The sequence below is a fragment of the Helianthus annuus genome, chromosome 10 (assembly GCF_002127325.2).
Source record: "Helianthus annuus cultivar XRQ/B chromosome 10, HanXRQr2.0-SUNRISE, whole genome shotgun sequence".
Taxonomy (NCBI): domain Eukaryota; kingdom Viridiplantae; phylum Streptophyta; class Magnoliopsida; order Asterales; family Asteraceae; genus Helianthus; species Helianthus annuus.
This window is the reverse complement of record NC_035442.2, coordinates 80697794-80717390: the sequence shown is the minus strand read 5'-3', so window position 1 is coordinate 80717390 and position 19597 is coordinate 80697794. Positions and strand designations below refer to the sequence as shown.

At 39.0% G+C, this 19597-nt stretch overlaps 1 protein-coding gene across 1 annotated transcript; it reads left to right on the top strand.

Moving 5' to 3' along the window:
- The first annotated feature begins 2201 nt into the window (after nt 1-2201).
- LOC110881755 lies at nt 2202-18613 on the top strand. Its single transcript, XM_022129918.1, has 2 exons — nt 2202-2430; nt 17865-18613. The coding sequence occupies exons 1-2, from the start codon at nt 2202-2204 to the stop codon at nt 18611-18613; spliced, it is 978 nt and encodes a 325-aa protein (XP_021985610.1).
- The last annotated feature ends 984 nt before the right edge of the window (nt 18614-19597 follow it).

The window sequence follows — 19597 nt, the reverse complement described above, 5'->3', positions numbered from 1 at the left end:
AAAAGTACTGTTCAAAAGTACCGTCCTTCACTTCACCAGGGGATGGCATGCGGACAGTACTTAGTGGTCAGACCTTTTGTAACTGCTGCCACGTCAGCATTCACTCTTCCTCTATAAAACCCCCTTTCTACACCCAAACAAGGTTTCACTATCGAATTGAATTCTCAAAAATTCTCTTCTCAAAGCAGTTTTCATCACATTTCTTCAAATCACTCCACAATCTCATCTTCGATCCTCATCTTCAAAATGACAAAATCGAAATCTTCCGCTTCAAAAGGTGCCTCTCAAAAGGTGCCTCTCAAAAGGCTACCTCCAACGACATCCCATACAAACCATCTCACAATCTACTGGGTCTTCTCACAAAACCCGGCAATATCGATACATTTGATTCCATCCTCGATATTATCAACGCTTCAAAGTACAAAACTTTGTTGACCGCTGATGCACCAATTTACCTGCAAACTCAGAGAGAGTTTTGGAAAAATTGCATCCTTGAAAAACAAGGAAAAGATGTCATAGCCATTAACTCTTCTCTGCAGAAGAATGCAGTCCGAATAACACCGCAATCCATATCTGAAGTCTTTCAACTCGATGATCTGCAAGGTAAAGACTCTTTCCCTAAAAACGAGTTAAAAATTGACTTCACTGAGAGAGGGTATGCAGACACAATGATGAAGAGGGATACCTTAGAAAAAGGTTTCTTCCCTTCTGCAACCAGATTTTTATTTCATACCCTTCTCATGTGTGTTTCAAACAAAACCACTTCTTTTAATGAAATACCAATGAAAATTCAAAACATGGGGTATGCTATTTTACAAGGCGAAAATCTTAACTACTCCAAGGTAATTTTCAATGCTTTGGTTAAAAATGTTGAAACAAAATCATTCTTACTGTTCCCAAGATTTTTAAGTTATTATTTTGAGAAAATGTTCAGTAAGGATGATATTGCGGTAATAAACCAAGGTGACTCTTTTCAAATGAACAGCTTAACTGCTGAAACTTTTTCAAGAATGTCAACACCTTGTAAAACACGAGCAGAGGTGCCTGAGCAGATTTTAGCAGCAAACACTGCTCCTCAGGTATCTGTTGTTGAGCCCACTGCTCAAGGTGATCAAGGCAGTCAAACAACTGTCTTGAAACCCACACCTAAAATCACCAAACAGCCACAGAAAAAGAAAAATCAAAAACCCACCAAACCCATCAAAAAGGCAACTCTGGAGGATGAGATACCAGAGCAACTGCCTGTGATTGCACAAAAATCACAACAAACCACTGCTGCTACTTCCTCACAGCAGTTGGTAGAAATATCTCCACCTATACCTGAAACTCCTCCTGTCTCTTCACAAAAAGAACAGGTTGTACAAACAGGGTCACCACATCATGAGGCTCTGGAAGCACTCGTTTCCATCCTCCACAGCCCAATACCCGGGGCAATTCCTCTTTCTAAGCCTACCCTCACATCCCCATTTCCACCAAACACCAAACTACTGTTGGATGCAATTGATTTGAACCTAGCACAAACCAGTCCTTCGCAATCACCTGTTTATGAGAAAATACCTCAACAAGAGACTGGTCTTGATGTATCAATCTTTGCTAACCCACCAACACAACCTGAGGAGGTTACACCCCTTGAGTTACAAGTAACTCTTGGTGGTATTCCAAGTGAAGCAGCCACTACAAGTGTTGAACCTATAGGTTTACACTTGGACAGTGGTTACATCAATAAGACTTCCTTGGAGGCAATTCCTTCTATAACACCTCTGTTATCTGCCAGTGAGTTTGCACTAACCACTGGTAACATCAAAAGATTATCAAGTGTTGAAGGAAGAAGACCCCAGTACCAAGAAAAAGGGGCATCAGTTGTTGATGTTTGGAGTACACTCCCTACCTCAACTTCTGATAAAACCACTGCTAGTGGGAAATCAGATGATCCCATTAAATTGGGTGATGGTTTAAAGTACCAAGAATTGACGGCACGTGTTGAAAAATTGGACACATCTGTTGCAGAAATTAAAGAAATGATGCAACAGTTGTTAACAATTCAAAAGGTACCATCCACTGTTGTTCCATCTCAAACACCTGCTCCACCACCAGCAGATGTTACAAATGAGCTCTAGAACCTCTTTCAACCTTTTCTCCATCAACAATTTCAATTGGCCGAGCAACAACATGAATAACATGTTCAAGAGGTCAAAAAGGCAATGGAGTCTAGGTTCCGGGATACAAATGATGACATCAAGGCTCTTAAGGCCCAATTGCTAACAACCACTGGCAATGCTCCTCCGACTGTACTTTATATTGATGACCTCCCTGCATATAATGCCAAAAAGGGGGAGAAAATTAAGGAGTGGATAAAGAAGGGGATTGATAATGGGCTGTATCTTGATACAACAACAGGTGCAATGCTCAGAGATATTCCTTTGCCAGATGGTAGTAAAAAGGTTGATGTTACCAGGAATGCACTTGATGATGCTGTCATAAGTGTAAAAAGGGATAGACTGGCAAAGGCCTTGTCAAGGTGGAATGAGGAGAAGAAAGCTTTCATAAAGCTGAATGCGCAGGGTTGTTCTGGTGAAAAGGATGATCAAAATCCGATTCCAAAAGGAAAGCTTACTAGAAAAGTAAGGAAACCCAAATCCACACCATCCAGCCTTTCAAAGCACTCTCCAAAAACACTGTCCAAAAGCCACCTACATCAAACCTCCACCCAAACAGTTGTTACAACAACTGCTCCCATTCAAACACACACCACTTCAACGCACACCACCACCACTGCCTTATCATCACCATCTGTTCCTGCCCTAAAGCAGAAGACAGCAGATGACAAAACATCTGCTGTAATGACAACAGTGGTTGAAACACCAGTTGTTTCAACAGCTGTTAGTCAAACACAAACCACTGATCCACCTAAAACATCATCTGCCCTTCCTAAAATAAAAAGGAAAAGGGTTGTCATATCAGATGATGATTCTCCATCTCCACCACCAAAAGCTTCAAAATCCCAAGCACTTGTCACAGTTTCAAAACCCATTCCTCTCTCTTCAGCTCAACTATACAAACCCTTACCTCCTGCAGGTGTTCAATTTCCTCTTGAACTTATAACAGTCAGAGAAGAGATTAAGTCCTTCTACTATGAGGATGACCCTGCCAAAAAGGAGTTTGCCATCGATTGAAGGATATCCCAGGCCAACCAATATTGAAGAATACTTGAAAATCAAGGCCAAGCAAGCAGAGGATATCTCAATCAAAAACAAACAAGGGAAATCTGATAGAGAGTATCAACAAAACTATCAGTTTCTACTTACACAGGTCAAAGCTTTGGAACAGTTTGCAAAGAATGTATGTCAGCAAATCTCAGAAAAGGCAGATGAGTCCTTGAGAAAAGACTACATTGAAAACATCATGACCTACAAGACATACAAGGGGGAGAAGCACATGTTCAGAAACTGGACTATTCCTGAGCTTGAAAAGGAAGTAGCCAGGATTCATGAAATGATCAAAAATAAAGTCAAGCAGACTCCCCTAGAAAAATTCAAAAGGGTTGAAGCTGATAAAGCTTTAGAGCTGAAGAGAATGAAAGAGGAGCTGATAATTGCTGAATATGGGTCAAAGAACTCTGTGTCTAAGTGGGGAGAAGCGAGGGTTAGGGCCACCTACAAGAGCTTGGAAGAGCTAAGGAAGAAAGATCCAAAAGCTCCACAAAAGCCTGACTACTCCATAGCAGAGGTTTCGAAAGGATCATCAAAGCCACATCTCAAAAGAACCACTGCTCCTGCTGGTACTGCCATCTACAAAAGAAGGAGACAAAGCCAGTTAGGTTCTGAAACAGTTCAAGAAATTCTTACTGGAAAAGCCATTGTGCAAACGGGCGCGTTGGTAATGTTGAAAGAAGAATTTGAACTGGAAAAATCTGCACATACTGCTCAGCCAGTTATGAATAGGCCAGCCTCACCAAACTCCTCAACAAATAAAAATCTCCCAAGAAACCCATCTCGCCTAAAAATACAAGAGTGGAAAACTGACAAACAGAACCACGTATTGACTATGGTCAGGGCAGATGGCGAAGTGAAGAAATTTACAAGGGAACAAGCTCTTGGCCTAAGACTTGAAGATTTGCAGGATCTCCTTGATCTTCCACTTAGCAGGGATGAAGATGATACAGATGCCTTAACCTTCGAACTACAATTCAAAGGGCAAATAAGGGAAGTGTTGTTGAGGCAATAAAAATCTACAATAATGGAGAGTTTTGGCATTATCTGTTCCAGGGGGAGATTGTTGGGATTGAACCCTACCAAAGGAACAGATAATAAAAGCCAAAACTGGATCACAACAGTAGATTCAAAATAAGCAGATGTTTGGTTGCAAGTCTCTCCCCTTGAAAGTGGTTTCAACATCTGCTGACCTCCTATCCGCTGATCATGCAATCTGCTGACCTACAACTACTGACCAAGACAAAGTCTGATAGAAGAACTAAATCTCTGCTGCTCAATCTACTGCCTTTGATCAAGCACTGCTGATCATGACAACATCTGCTGGGCTCACAGCAGTGGAAGGATGCAACAGCAGTTTATATTTGGTTTATGCATTGTAATGTAATATCAGTAGTTAGCATAAGCAGTATTTGTATAGATCAGTTGTTAGAGTTTGTTATGAGGTTAGATGTCACTTTCATGGTGATGTGAGCTTAGATGCTCAGAGGTTTGCAAGTGCCTATAAATAGAACAGTACTCTGTACTGTTCTGTTTAGCTCATTCACCATCTTCTTTCTGCACGAACAAACACTGAGCTCAGGCTGAGGGGGAGTTTGCATATCATACACACATTGTAATCAGAGTTTAAAAATAAATTTAATCATTTGATTCAGTGTTAGAAAATGTATGATTGATAGCATTTCTTCTGTTTGATTGTGAAAAGTTTGGTTCCATTAAATTCCGCTGCACTACTCTTTCATTTGTCCATCTAAATTCAAACACAAATCACAATCAATCCAAACTCAGATCCTAACAGGAGTCCAAAATAGCATTTTACACTTGTGTTGAACCCTTTATTCCATCCATATAATCATCAAGAACAAAGCTCACATGATGGCATATAATTGTCATCGGTCTCTTTTTCTTGAATATTTGTCCATCTCATTCAGCAAAATATTATTGACTTAACCCCCTCAGAAAAAGGATCCATTTCAGTGAAAGCTTTGCCATCTGTGGCGTTTTAGAGGTAGTGGGTTCTAGAGGATATGGCGATTTTGTGTTTTCTAGTTGTGATTAATTTCATTGTGTATAGACCCCTCTCTTATAGGAGTTTTTTGGCGCGTAGTTTAGGCGGGACTTTTTATTGTAATAAATGATAGTAATAAAGTAACTGTCTTTTCAGTTACTTTTTTTGTATTTACTGTGTTGATCAGCTTTTATCAATTTTATAGGTTATAGACGTCCCATCTTCTAATTTTGGCGTTTTTTTTTAAATGGCGTTATGCAGACCAAAATGACAAAATACAATAACGGAGTAAATAAAATATTAAGCAGGAAAAATATTTTTTGTTATTTTTGGCGTTTTGTTAGGGTTAACCATTTTTAGTATTTTTTTGGCGTTTAGCTAATAAAGATAGAAATATATCGTTTAATTTTCTTAAGAAAAAGAAGATTACATAGAAGAAAAAAAAGAGGAAAAAATTAATTTCCTTCGTCAGAAGGTACTTTATCCGAATAGTATCCATCACTTGCGTCATCTTCTTCCTCCTCGGAGTCTTCATCTGGATCTTCATCCATGTCATCACATTCACCTTCATCAGCTTCTTGTTTCTGAAGATTCTGAAGCCTCCACCTGAACATGTCTTGCATTAACTGCAATTTTGAGTTTATTTCAGTGTTGGTACAAGTGGCGTTATGCAATTCTTCCATGAAACCCAGTCGCTGCTTTGTCATGATGTTCTCTAGCCAGTAGACTTCCTACTCTCCGCTGTCGTATGTAACCGTCACCATGTCTGTTTCATCATCAAAACGCCATGATGTCATGACAGGGTCTGGCTTCACATCTCCTTTGATTGGTCCAAATTTGCTAATTTGCTCGTTAATGCTTTCATAAGCATATGCGCTTCATGGCATTTGTTGTCTAGAGATGTCACACCCTGACTTTTGCGGAAGCGTATGATGTGCGACTTGTTTAATACCATTGCATTCAATCATAATAAACAACTATATGATCAAAACGATGTTCATCCATTCATTAAGTTTAAAGTATTACAAGCACCATTTATTTAAGTCTTAAACACAACATTCGACTAAGTTACAAATCGACGAAAGTGGATGAAATCTAAACTTGGAATTTACTTCTAGAAATAACACTAGCGCCCAAGATCCAACTTGTTACCTGAAATACATGTAATTTTAGAAAACATCAACAAAAGTTGAGGGAGTTCATGTGTTTCGTATTAGTACTGAAAACCTTGTAAACTTTGAGCAACTCCTTTGAAAACAGGTATGAAAAGCATTTATGAACAAATTAAATTAAAGTTTTGCAAGGACATTAAAACATGTGAAGACATAGGGAGCACTCAAGATGAGTAGGCTTATACCCTTGTTGATTCCCTCGACTATGTCGAATTCCCCTTCGACTATGTCAATTCACCTTGACTATTTCAATTCACCTTGACTATTGTCGATTTACCTCGACTACTTCGAATTCCCCTTCGACTATGTCAATTCACCTTGACTATTGTCGATTTACCTCGACTGGGACACCGAAGCACTCAAGTGGTCACAAGTACCATGAGTGGGGTTCGGCCGTACCCGTTAGATCTAACCTTCGTCCCTAATTAAGAATTAATGGCATTTCAAATTCAATCTATGCTCACATGATCTAACAGTTCATTTCCTAGTCAATTCATACCGTTTAAACAATCGTAACGTGTATTCCACCCCCGAGAGTTATAAAACCAAAAACAGTTAAGAGAAAAGGGGGACATGAACTCACAGTTTTGCGTTCTTCAATCCGACGTAACTCAAGCCGCTACTAGTGTGCACGACTACCTACAACGTACTACGGTCTATTAGACGTGCGGGTCGTGCCTTGACTTAGTATTAATTAGTGTCTTTGAGTTATGTTTCTTTGTGTCCTGGATATTATTCCAAGTTATATAATTATTTGTTAAAATAATAAATACTTTAACTTAAATTATATTTATGAATGTTGGAATACTAGTTAAAATAACACCTTTTAACTTGTCAAGTTTAGGTTTCAATTTAGTATGTAGGCATTGTTAAATCATGTCATTTGAGTTCCAATAACTCATTTGGTTTACAAGACCTCATCCTATCCGATCCTCCGACTTAGGTCCGGTTTATTTATATAGTTATTAGGTTGCCGATTGATTCCGTGCTCCCTCTAGCTTTGCTTGGTTGTTGTTCAAAGACCACTAAGCATTCTCAGGCGAGTACATAATTCCCCTATTCTACTGTTTTCGATTGTTTTGGGGTGATCCATATGTGTTAAATGATTTCAACGTTTAAACAATGTTTTTTTAAAAAAACCGATTAAGATGGTTTATATTAAAACTAATAACGATTTTGATAATATGAACAAGCTTGTTGGTTGTAATTACATAACGAATAACATCCATTAATTTTGGCCAAACCGACCAATATTACGTTATGGTACCATAGGATCTGACAAATCCCGCTATCAGACTGCACCCATGGTTATGTGTGGGTTAGGTGGGTAGCGACCGAATCTGTAATTGTTAACTTACCCTTTGGTGGTTAGTTAATGCGAGATGATTGTTAACTTACCCGTTGGTGGTTAGTTAATGCGAGATTGGCGATTGGCGAGTCACGAAGGTTTGGATATTATTAGCGAGGCGACCAAAAGTAGTTTTCACAAATTAAAACGAGGATGATTTAAACGATTTTAAACGAGTTAACGATTTTGAAACGATCTTAACGAGTTAAACGATTTGGGTAAACGATTGGTTTTCGGTTAGTGTTTAGATAACGAGACAGGTGTAATATGTTGAAAGCATGGTGGATACGCCGTTGAAAGCATGGTGGATACGCCGCTGGTACTTCCTATATATAAGTGTTTTCAACATATTACATACCGTGGCATTATTTAGTTCACTTGGGTAAACGATTTTGAGACGATGTCACACAAACGAGGTTTTTGAAATGATATAAACCATACGAGTTTTGTTAACGAGTTTTTACGAGATTTTTACAAATTGCTTTAACTAAATGTTTTGGGTTAAGAATCATGGCTATGAGATTTTATAATAAACTATAACCAATTTGATTTGAGTTGGTTATTTATGTTGTAATACACTTTTCAAAACAAGGTAAGTATTTTGACTCTTTGAGTCTAACAAGGTACTACAACATATAAACTAGCCATGAATCCGACACTCTCATAAAACCTATATACTCGCCAGCATTTCTTTGCTGACTTTGTTTTCACATATGTTTAATGTTGATTGATAGGATGCACTCACATAGGACTGGACAAGGCCTTAGTGACTTAATAACAATGATAGACTATGTTTAACTTGTTTGTTAGATTTCAAGACGATGTAAATGTTTAATGTTTAATGAAACGAAACTTCAAATTTCCGTGTGTTTTGAAACAATGATTCTGTTACATAATAAAGAATGAACTGGTTAATCTTACTTTCAACTACGGGGTAACCCCCACGGCAATTACGCCAACGAAAGACAAACCACGTTTTCAGAAACAAATTAAAACTAAACAACTACACGTGAACTCACTCAACTTTGTTGTTGACTCGTTGTTACATGCCTTACAGGTTGTTAAATGCTTGGAGCTTGCACGAGGAAGGAGTCGTTGTGGGATACGGACTGTCATGTTCCGTAATAAACACTTAATCCTTATGAACTTATTAAATCTACGTTTTGGATTTTAAACTTATGGACTATGAACTTATATTTTGGTATCACGTATTATGCTTCCGCTGTTTAATTTAAAACTTGGTTAACTGGCTTTTGGTCACCAATTGTATTGTGGTTGGTTTTATTTACTTAAATACGTTGTTCAATGATGTTAGGGCTTCGACAGAGTATCCGAAATAATATATGGGTGAACCTTGGAGATGGGGTGAACACATGTGTGACAACCCGAACTTTCAAGGTTTGTAACGTTAATCTCGTGATTCTAACTCCTCGTTAACTGTTTCTCTCCAATGAGCTGCGTTGTGGTTATAACTCGGTTAGTTATCATGTTCGTATACTTGGCCACACACATTTGAGCCAACACACACACTCACGCATACTCGGGGCCCAAATCAAACACCCGTATTCGAAAACCTTAGTGTTGGGCCTATTATATGTTTAATTTCTTAGAGTTGGACCTAGTATATGTTAGTTGCTTGGACTTGGGTTGCTTCTTGGCCGGTTTCGCAAGCCCAAACAATCCGGGCCTTTTTCCTATTTAATTTGGTTACGTAAAGTGTGTATAAGAGTATGTGTAATATTGGAAACCTTCTAGATTGCACCCTACCCACTCCGGCCCAGATATCATAAGCCCAAGCCGGGCCATTCCCAAACCCATTAGTGGTTCGTGTTAATCATTGTTCAGCACTTATATTAAGAGTCAAGGATACGTAACTAACAAACCTATTTCTTTCCTTGTTCCACTCGGCGACAACAGCAAGGAAACCCCTCTCTCTTATTTACTTATAACTTGTATAAGATTACCCAACTACTTGTAAACCCTATGCCCCCTAAACTAGCGACACAGTAGATCTCAGCGAGGCATCATCTTCTCTAGTCGAGCCCCTTGGTTAGTAGTTTCTTATCTGTTGAAATTCTTAATTGTTTGATCTTGATTCATGTGTGAACTAATTAACAAAAATTGTATATGCATGAATATGAGTTAATATAATACATATATGAATCAGATTGTATGTGTGAATAAATGCATGATGACATAAATAAGAAAAGTCTTGTGTGCATGTGATAATTATGGATTCCCTTGTTTGATGTGTGCCTCTCAAATTGACCAATGATAAGAACTGATCCATGTAGTAATTGTTCAAACCCACTAAGTTATCTTTGGTCCTATCAAATTAGTCCACTAAATTTAAGTAACCGATGTGTTATATTAGTTGTTATTTAGGTCCAATAGAATTGTAGATTAATGGTAGTCTTGATCAAATAACCATGTGCACATGTCAGGGATATTAATGTTATGAGAATTAATGGATGTGATGATTTTTGTTGATAAACTGATTATTAATAAGTAACAATAAAAGAAATAGTGAAAACCATATTTTAACTGTATTCCATTTTTCTCTTTCGATTATATAAGGCTTATATTGATTATCACAGTTTCTATATATAATTGGTTATATATTATTTTAAAATTTGTTACATAACTTACGTCGTAATAAGCAGCTAAGTATCGTATGGGACCATGGGTCTCGAACGAATAATCTTCAATATTGAATAATGTGGGCTGTAGTAAACACTTTATGTTGTACTGAATTTGGAATGAATAATGTAGGCCGACTTTTGAATCCCATAGTGGGCTGATTGGTGGGCCGATTAAGCTGGGTTGGGCTCTAGGGGGGCGGCCTACGAACTGGATTTAATTAGCGGGCTAGAAACATAAGTTATACAAACTGAGTTGGGTCGTTAGTTTGGTTAAGTAGCACACTAGGGTGATCACTGAATTAATCTAGTTGCCAAGAGTTGTGTGGACTGATAACATGGGTTTAGGAACTGGTTATATGCTACTCGATGATGTTGAATTTGTATGTTAATTGCCATGATTGAACTATAAGGGTGTTATTTAAATATTAGAGATGTATGACATGTGATTGAGTAATATGTGATATTATGATGTATGTTGCGGATTTCATTGAATGGTCAACTGTTACAGTACGTATAATAATATGTGGGTGTCATATGCACGGGATTGCGTGATATGTGATTAGGGAGTATGTGCGTTAAAAGTGCATGAAATATCTAGAATATGTGCATTCAAAACTAATTGTTGTCGGTAACCGTGTTAGGACGTTTGTGACTGACTGTTAAACGGATAATTAATCTTACCGAGCAAAACTAAGGTGAGTTCATCTTTCTTGAGCATGCGTCCCGGTGGTTGGGACAGTCAGTGGGTATTCCTGGGAGGGACAAGTCTTTTGGGTAAAAACGGGAATGTTGGATAATATACTCTTCCTATCACCTTTAAAGTCCCTCCGTGTTGTTTGGTTACCAGGAAGGTAACATGGTATTAGTTAGTAGCGCTACTTAGGTTTGGCAACCTCACCCCGTTCCTGGGAGGACGGGTGTTGAACTAATGACCTAGTCATGACCAATGCTTTGATAGGAGCATTGGAGAAAGGGCAAAATAATCAGAAGTCGTCTTGTATTGGGGTATTATCAACATTGTTTTCAAAATGGTATTCAATGAACTGGATTAAACACTTGGTAACTAACGTTTTCGTAAAACTATGAACTCACCAGCGTTGTCTGATACACTTGTTGCATGCTCGCAGGTTGTTAGATATCTTGGACTTGGGAACTTGCTGTCTGGAGTAGCTGGAGTGGTCATGGGTCGACTGGGAGGATTTATGCGATTGATTTCATGAAACTATACTTGGATTTTGAAACAGTTTAACTTGGTTTACTATTTGCTTCCGCTGAACTTATTGATTTTCGTTTAAACTTGTTGAAGATGTTCTTATTAATAATGGGGATTTTACTTATAACTTGTATGGGTTCAATGTAATTGGTGGCTCGTTATTGGTATGTCACACGCCTAACAGGGACACTCCCTATGTGGTAATTTGGGGGTGTGACAGTTTGGTATCAGAGCCGCTGGTTATAGTGAACTTGGTTTTAAACGTTTCATAAAACCAGACTATAACCGAACAGTACCGAAATCGACCATGACACTCAGCTCCAGACTGCAAGGTTCGTTTATCATTTACTATTGCATAGTATATCTAGTGTACACTTATGTATAACATTACACGTGAATGCACACTTGGCACAACTGCATTAGCCCTTATATTACCAACCCCTATTATGTGAACTGTTAGTGTGACACTACCCTTCGACCATTGTGATTCTTGATCCTATAAAACCTTTCGCTTGCTATTTGAATGTGGGGAAACCTTTAGCGCAAGTTAAGAGGCACTGAGATGAGCATGCAAATTACCTTATTACTATGGGTGCACACATAATAATAACGTGAGGTGCATGTAAGTCCCAGTGAGGCTTGACGAGCGTGAGAAGGGTTCTGCCCTATTGTGTGTAAACTAGGTAGTTTGTAGATTTCAATGTGATACTCGACTTTTACCTCATTTCGACCCTTAAGATTGTTCCCTTCTCTTATATAGAACCATGAGTGGACGTGGAGGAGGCCGAGGTGGTGGACGTGGTCACATTGCTATGACCCAGGCCGAATTAACCGACTTGATCAACACTCGTGTAGCTGAAGCCCTAGCGGCTTACCAGGCTGGTACGATATGTTGCCAATTACTCTCTATCCTTATGACGTATACTCGAATCTTACTTGTGTGTTGCATGTCCCTTCGTTTTAGGCCAACCTGCGAATCAAAACAATCCGCCTGCTCCACCTGCTTGCACGTACAAGATGTTCATGGATTGTAAGCCACAGACCTTCAGTGGGACTGAAGGGGCTGTAGGACTCCTACGATGGTTTGAGAAGGCAGAATCGGTATTTGCAATGTGTAACTGTCCAGCTGGGGACATAGTGAAGTATGCTACGGGCACACTCGAGGATGGTGCCCTTACATGGTGGAATGCCCAAGTTCAGATGTTGGGTATTGAGATGGCAAATGCCACCACTTGGGATGATTTCAAGGAGTTGATGCGAGAGGAGTATTGTCCTCGTGATGAGATTCAGAAACTGGAGAACGAGTTCTACAATCTGAAAATGGAGGGATCTGAGATTGAAGCATACACTAGGAGGTCTAATGATTTAGCAACTTTGTGCCCTAACATGTCTCGACCCCCACCTCGGCGAATTGAGTTGTATCTCAAGGGCTTAGCACCAGCTGTTAAGGGGTACGTTACTGCTGCAAACCTAGACAATCTGCCCCGAATCGTCCGTTTGGCACATAAGATTACTGACCAGGAGGTCGAACGTGGCAACCTGCCGCCACGCGTTTCTGCTACTACCTCGACTGCTACAGCTACCACACCTGCTAGTGATCACAAACGAAAATGGAACGATACTGAAAAAGCAACCGGTGCCAGCCAATCTCATAAAAGGGCAGACAACAACATCCACCGTAGCTTCAGCCAGTCGTCTTCTGTGAACCAGAATCAAAGCAACAATTCAAATCAGGGTTCTTACGCGGGAAAGCTACCAAAGTGTGATAAGTGTATGTTCCACCATCGCGGGCCATGCACCCGGGTATGTCATAGGTGCAACAAGGTGGGTCATATGGCTAAAGATTGCAGGGTCTGGCTTCCAAAGCAGCCGCAGCAGCAGCCACAGCAACAGGAGAGGCAACAGTCTCAACAGAACCAGGGAAATCAAAAGGGGTGTTTTCAGTGTGGTGATGAGGGTCATTTTAAGAGGGATTGCCCTCAGCTTAATCAGAATGCTGGCAACAACAACAATACTGGGAGCGGCAACAATGGGAACAATGGTGGGAACGGAGCACGTGGAAGAGTATTTACTATTGGGGGAGACTCGCAATGATGGCAATGTTGAGACCGGTACGTCTTCTTGAATGATCTTTTCTGCTCCTGTTTTATTTGACTCTTGTTTCGATTGGAGTTATGTGCCTTAGGGTTCAGTCGTCAGTTAGGACTGACTCCCACCTTTCTTGTGAATAAGCATGTAGTAGAATTAACTGATAGTAAATCGATAGAAGCTTCTCACGTTCTTTTTGGTTGTAAACTTGCTCTCGTGGGTTAAGTGTTCGACATTAACCTACTTCCCAATACTCTTGTAAGTTTTGACGTGGTCGTTGACATGGACTTGGTTATCTATGTATCAAGCAGAAAATTCTCTGCAAAAAGAAAATCGTGCGTTCCCTCTCCCCAGTGGGGAAATCCTTATCAGTTTAAGATCATCGCAGTGGTGCCATTGTTGGCATTGTCTCAGTCGTGAAAGCCAGAAGTGTCTACGGAAGGGCTACTCTGCTATACTAGCTCTTGTCACCGATTCGCCACTTTAAGAAAGGAAGATAGAGTATCTTCCAGTTATTCGTGAATTTTCTGACGTGTCTTCTGAGGAGTTACCTGGTTTACTTCCACATCGTTAGGTAGAATTTCAGAATTGACCTTATGCAAATCCTGATTTCCTTCTGGGATACAGCAATCCCTTGGATTCGCTGGATACTATCACAGAATCATCACGGGATTTTCGAAGATTGCGTAGCCTTAACCTCGTTAGCACTGCGGGGAGCGGTGAACTCTTGGGAATCAAATTAGGAGGACGTCTTCTCAGCTTTCTCAGCTTAGGGAAATGGTGTAGGCGAAGCACATGGGCCTCGATATCCTATTCACCTGAGTTTTGATAGGATGCATTGAAACCTGAAGACCATATGTGGGTGACCGGGCCTGAAGGCCCAGATATCCACGCACGGGAACGAAGTTTGACATGTGAGAAAGTCAAGGTAGGATATTAGCAACCAGAAACACATATATGGAAATGAGAACCTAGTCATAGATCCAGGATTTGTACTTGAACCCCTTGGGAAGCTGTTAAGCTTAAGAAATAGTGGAAATTCGCGGTGGGAGAACGCAAAGATCAGGTGAAGCTCTGTTATCCCCGATTATTCAAACGGTGGGACTAACTTTCAATATCATTGGCGAATTTCGGGACGAAATTTCTTTCAAGTTGGGGATGATGTGGCACCCAACTGACCTCGCAATCCTGTTTTACAATTTGGTTAACGTAGTGTCCGCGTAGCTATCTGGATGATTAGTGATTGTGTGTAATGCTTGATTATTAATTGTGATTATTATTTGTGTAGTATTACATATAGTTTAATTAGAGTTTCTATCGCTTCACTCTTCTGTGCTTACTTGTCAAATTTCGGGACGAAATTTCTTTCAAGTTGGGGATGATGTGACAACCCGAACTTTCAAGGTTTGTAACGTTAATCTCGTGATTCTAACTCCTCGTTAACTGTTTCTCTCCAATGAGCTGCGTTGTGGTTATAACTCGGTTAGTTATCATGTTCGTATACTTGGGCCACACACATTTGAGCCAACACACACACTCACGCATACTCGGGGCCCAAATCAAACACCCGTATTCGAAAACCTTAGTGTTGGGCCTATTATATGTTTAATTTCTTAGAGTTGGACCTAGTATATGTTAGTTGCTTGGACTTGGGTTGCTTCTTGGCCGGTTTCGCAAGCCCAAACAATCCGGGCCTTTTTCCTATTTAATTTGGTTACGTAAAGTGTGTATAAGAGTATGTGTAATATTGGAAACCTTCTAGATTGCACCCTACCCACTCCGGCCCAGATATCATAAGCCCAAGCCGGGCCATTCCCAAACCCATTAGTGGTTCGTGTTAATCATTGTTCAGCACTTATATTAAGAGTCAAGGATACGTAACTAACAAACCTATTTCTTTCCTTGTTCCACTCGGCGACAACAGCAAGGAAACCCCTCTCTCTTATTTACTTATAACTTGTATAAGATTACCCAACTACTTGTAAACCCTATGCCCCCTAAACTAGCGACACAGTAGATCTCAGCGAGGCATCATCTTCTCTAGTCGAGCCCCTTGGTTAGTAGTTTCTTATCTGTTGAAATTCTTAATTGTTTGATCTTGATTCATGTGTGAACTAATTAACAAAAATTGTATATGCATGAATATGAGTTAATATAATACATATATGAATCAGATTGTATGTGTGAATAAATGCATGATGACATAAATAAGAAAAGTCTTGTGTGCATGTGATAATTATGGATTCCCTTGTTTGATGTGTGCCTCTCAAATTGACCAATGATAAGAACTGATCCATGTAGTAATTGTTCAAACCCACTAAGTTATCTTTGGTCCTATCAAATTAGTCCACTAAATTTAAGTAACCGATGTGTTATATTAGTTGTTATTTAGGTCCAATAGAATTGTAGATTAATGGTAGTCTTGATCAAATAACCATGTGCACATGTCAGGGATATTAATGTTATGAGAATTAATGGATGTGATGATTTTTGTTGATAAACTGATTATTAATAAGTAACAATAAAAGAAATAGTGAAAACCATATTTTAACTGTATTCCATTTTTCTCTTTCGATTATATAAGGCTTATATTGATTATCACAGTTTCTATATATAATTGGTTATATATTATTTTAAAATTTGTTACATAACTTACGTCGTAATAAGCAGCTAAGTATCGTATGGGACCATGGGTCTCGAACGAATAATCTTCAATATTGAATAATGTGGGCTGTAGTAAACACTTTATGTTGTACTGAATTTGGAATGAATAATGTAGGCCGACTTTTGAATCCCATAGTGGGCTGATTGGTGGGCCGATTAAGCTGGGTTGGGCTCTAGGGGGGCGGCCTACGAACTGGATTTAATTAGCGGGCTAGAAACATAAGTTATACAAACTGAGTTGGGTCATTAGTTTGGTTAAGTAGCACACTAGGGTGATCACTGAATTAATCTAGTTGCCAAGAGTTGTGTGGACTGATAACATGGGTTTAGGAACTGGTTATATGCTACTCGATGATGTTGAATTTGTATGTTAATTGCCATGATTGAACTATAAGGGTGTTATTTAAATATTAGAGATGTATGACATGTGATTGAGTAATATGTGATATTATGATGTATGTTGCGGATTTCATTGAATGGTCAACTGTTACAGTACGTATAATAATATGTGGGTGTCATATGCACGGGATTGCGTGATATGTGATTAGGGAGTATGTGCGTTAAAAGTGCATGAAATATCTAGAATATGTGCATTCAAAACTAATTGTTGTCGGTAACCGTGTTAGGACGTTTGTGACTGACTGTTAAACGGATAATTAATCTTACCGAGCAAAACTAAGGTGAGTTCATCTTTCTTGAGCATGCGTCCCGGTGGTTGGGACAGTCAGTGGGTATTCCTGGGAGGGACAAGTCTTTTGGGTAAAAACGGGAATGTTGGATAATATACTCTTCCTATCACCTTTAAAGTCCCTCCGTGTTGTTTGGTTACCAGGAAGGTAACATGGTATTAGTTAGTAGCGCTACTTAGGTTTGGCAACCTCACCTCGTTCCTGGGAGGACGGGTGTTGAACTAATGACCTAGTCATGACCAATGCTTTGATAGGAGCATTGGAGAAAGGGCAAAATAATCAGAAGCCGTCTTGTATTGGGGTATTATCAACATTGTTTTCAAAATGGTATTCAATGAACTGGATTAAACACTTGGTAACTAACGTTTTCGTAAAACTATGAACTCACCAGCGTTGTCTGATACACTTGTTGCATGCTCGCAGGTTGTTAGATATCTTGGACTTGGGAACTTGCTGTCTGGAGTAGCTGGAGTGGTCATGGGTCGACTGGGAGGATTTATGCGATTGATTTCATGAAACTATACTTGGATTTTGAAACAGTTTAACTTGGTTTACTATTTGCTTCCGCTGAACTTATTGATTTTCGTTTAAACTTGTTGAAGATGTTCTTATTAATAATGGGGATTTTACTTATAACTTGTATGGGTTCAATGTAATTGGTGGCTCGTTATTGGTATGTCACACGCCTAACAGGGACACTCCCTATGTGGTAATTTGGGGGTGTGACAACATGTGTTTGGTTTGATAAATGGGATGCAATGTGTCCGCTTGGTAATTTTATTTCTCCTAGAACCATTGCTAATGCGGGTTTTGATATGAACTCTTGTGTAGCTGATGTTTGCATTAATGGCGAATGGGTGTGGCCGGAGGCTTGGTTTACTCGGTTTCCGGGTTTGCTCGATATGCAGGTTCCGGAATTAAATGCAAATGATCATGATAGGTTGGTTTGGTGTACAAATGGTGGTCGAAAAACTGATTTTAGTACGTCAACGTCGTGGGATGATTTGAGGCATTCGCATAATGAGGTTCAATGGGCAAGTAGAGTCTGGTTTCCGCAAGCTATACCTCACCACTCTTTTCTCTTATGGCTGCTTGTTCTACGAAAATTGAAAACCCATGATGTCATGAGTCGATGGAACTCGGGTAATATGAATCTTAACCTGTTATGTTGCTCGCTGTGTTCAAGGGGTCCTGACTCGCATGAGCACTTGTTTTTTGAGTGTGATGAAGCCAAGAACATTTGGTATGGGGTTCGGGGAAGAGCTGGCATGGGCGCTATTCAGAATTCGTGGAATGATATCTTTGAGTATCTGTTAAGTATAGCTAACTCAAAAAAGGCTGCAAATGTCATTGCGAAGCTGGTTGTTGGTGCAACAGTCTATTTTGTTTGGGAGGAACGGAATAGAAGACTATTCACACCGAAAAGGAGAACAAAAGAACAACTTATAGAGGTCGTCTTGTCTACGGTCCGAATGAAGCCACACACTATGAGGTTTCGGTATTCTGTCCACACGGAGCATGTTTTGCAGGAGTGGAGCTTACCCCGAGGGTTGCTAGTTGCGGATGACGATTGCGGCTGATTAGTTGTTTGTGTTATATTGTATTAGAGTTGAAAGGCTCGAGTAGTACTGATAGTGCGATTTGTTTGTTAGTGTCGCGTGTTTCTCTTGTATGGCATGTCATACTTGAGCACTGGAGGTGTTTTTTGCCTTCACTGGTTTTTATTTGGTTTTGGTGGTAATAAAATTTAACCAGCGTAACACAGGTGAGTGAGATCGGAGCGATCCTAATTTAGCAAATCCTCTGTTTTTTTACTTGATCCATTAACGCAATCCAAGAGGAACTCAAACCCCTTTACCCAAAAAAAAAACTTGTCAAGTTTATGTATTTGTACTTGTATAATTTCCCAAGGATGGGTGTATTTGTATTCGTATTCTTATCCTTCTATATTTTTGCCAAGTATCGATGGCGTATTCCGGTGTGTAATTATACGTACGAGAATACGTATTTTTATTGTGTTTATTAAGTATCTCATACTTAATTTTTATATTAACCTTTCTGGAATAATATTTCTAATAAAAATACATCAATATATATTTCCAAAATATATATATTTTAAGAAATATTACATAGAAAAATTATTTAGAATTTTTCCTTGGCAAAAATATTTGTATTTCCATATAAGTCTCAAAAATAATATATTTTCAAGTCCAACTTAGAAAATATATATATATAGATCTATTTTTCTCCCAAAAATAATGTATTTAATGTTTGTTTGAGAAAATATATATTTCTTTCAAAAATAATATATCTTCTATTAATTTCAAGAAAATATATTTTCATTTACCCAAAAATAATATATTTTCTTCTTGTCAAATATATGATATAAATTTGTAATAATTGTAAAAATTATATTTTTGTTCTCTTGGTGTCTAAAATATTATTACCAAAATATATATATTCATGAATAATATTTCCAGAATATTTTTGTGAGTTATATTCCTTGTTCGGTTTCTCCAATATTTTGGGTATAACTTGTATATTTATTCCTTGGAATTTTGGTA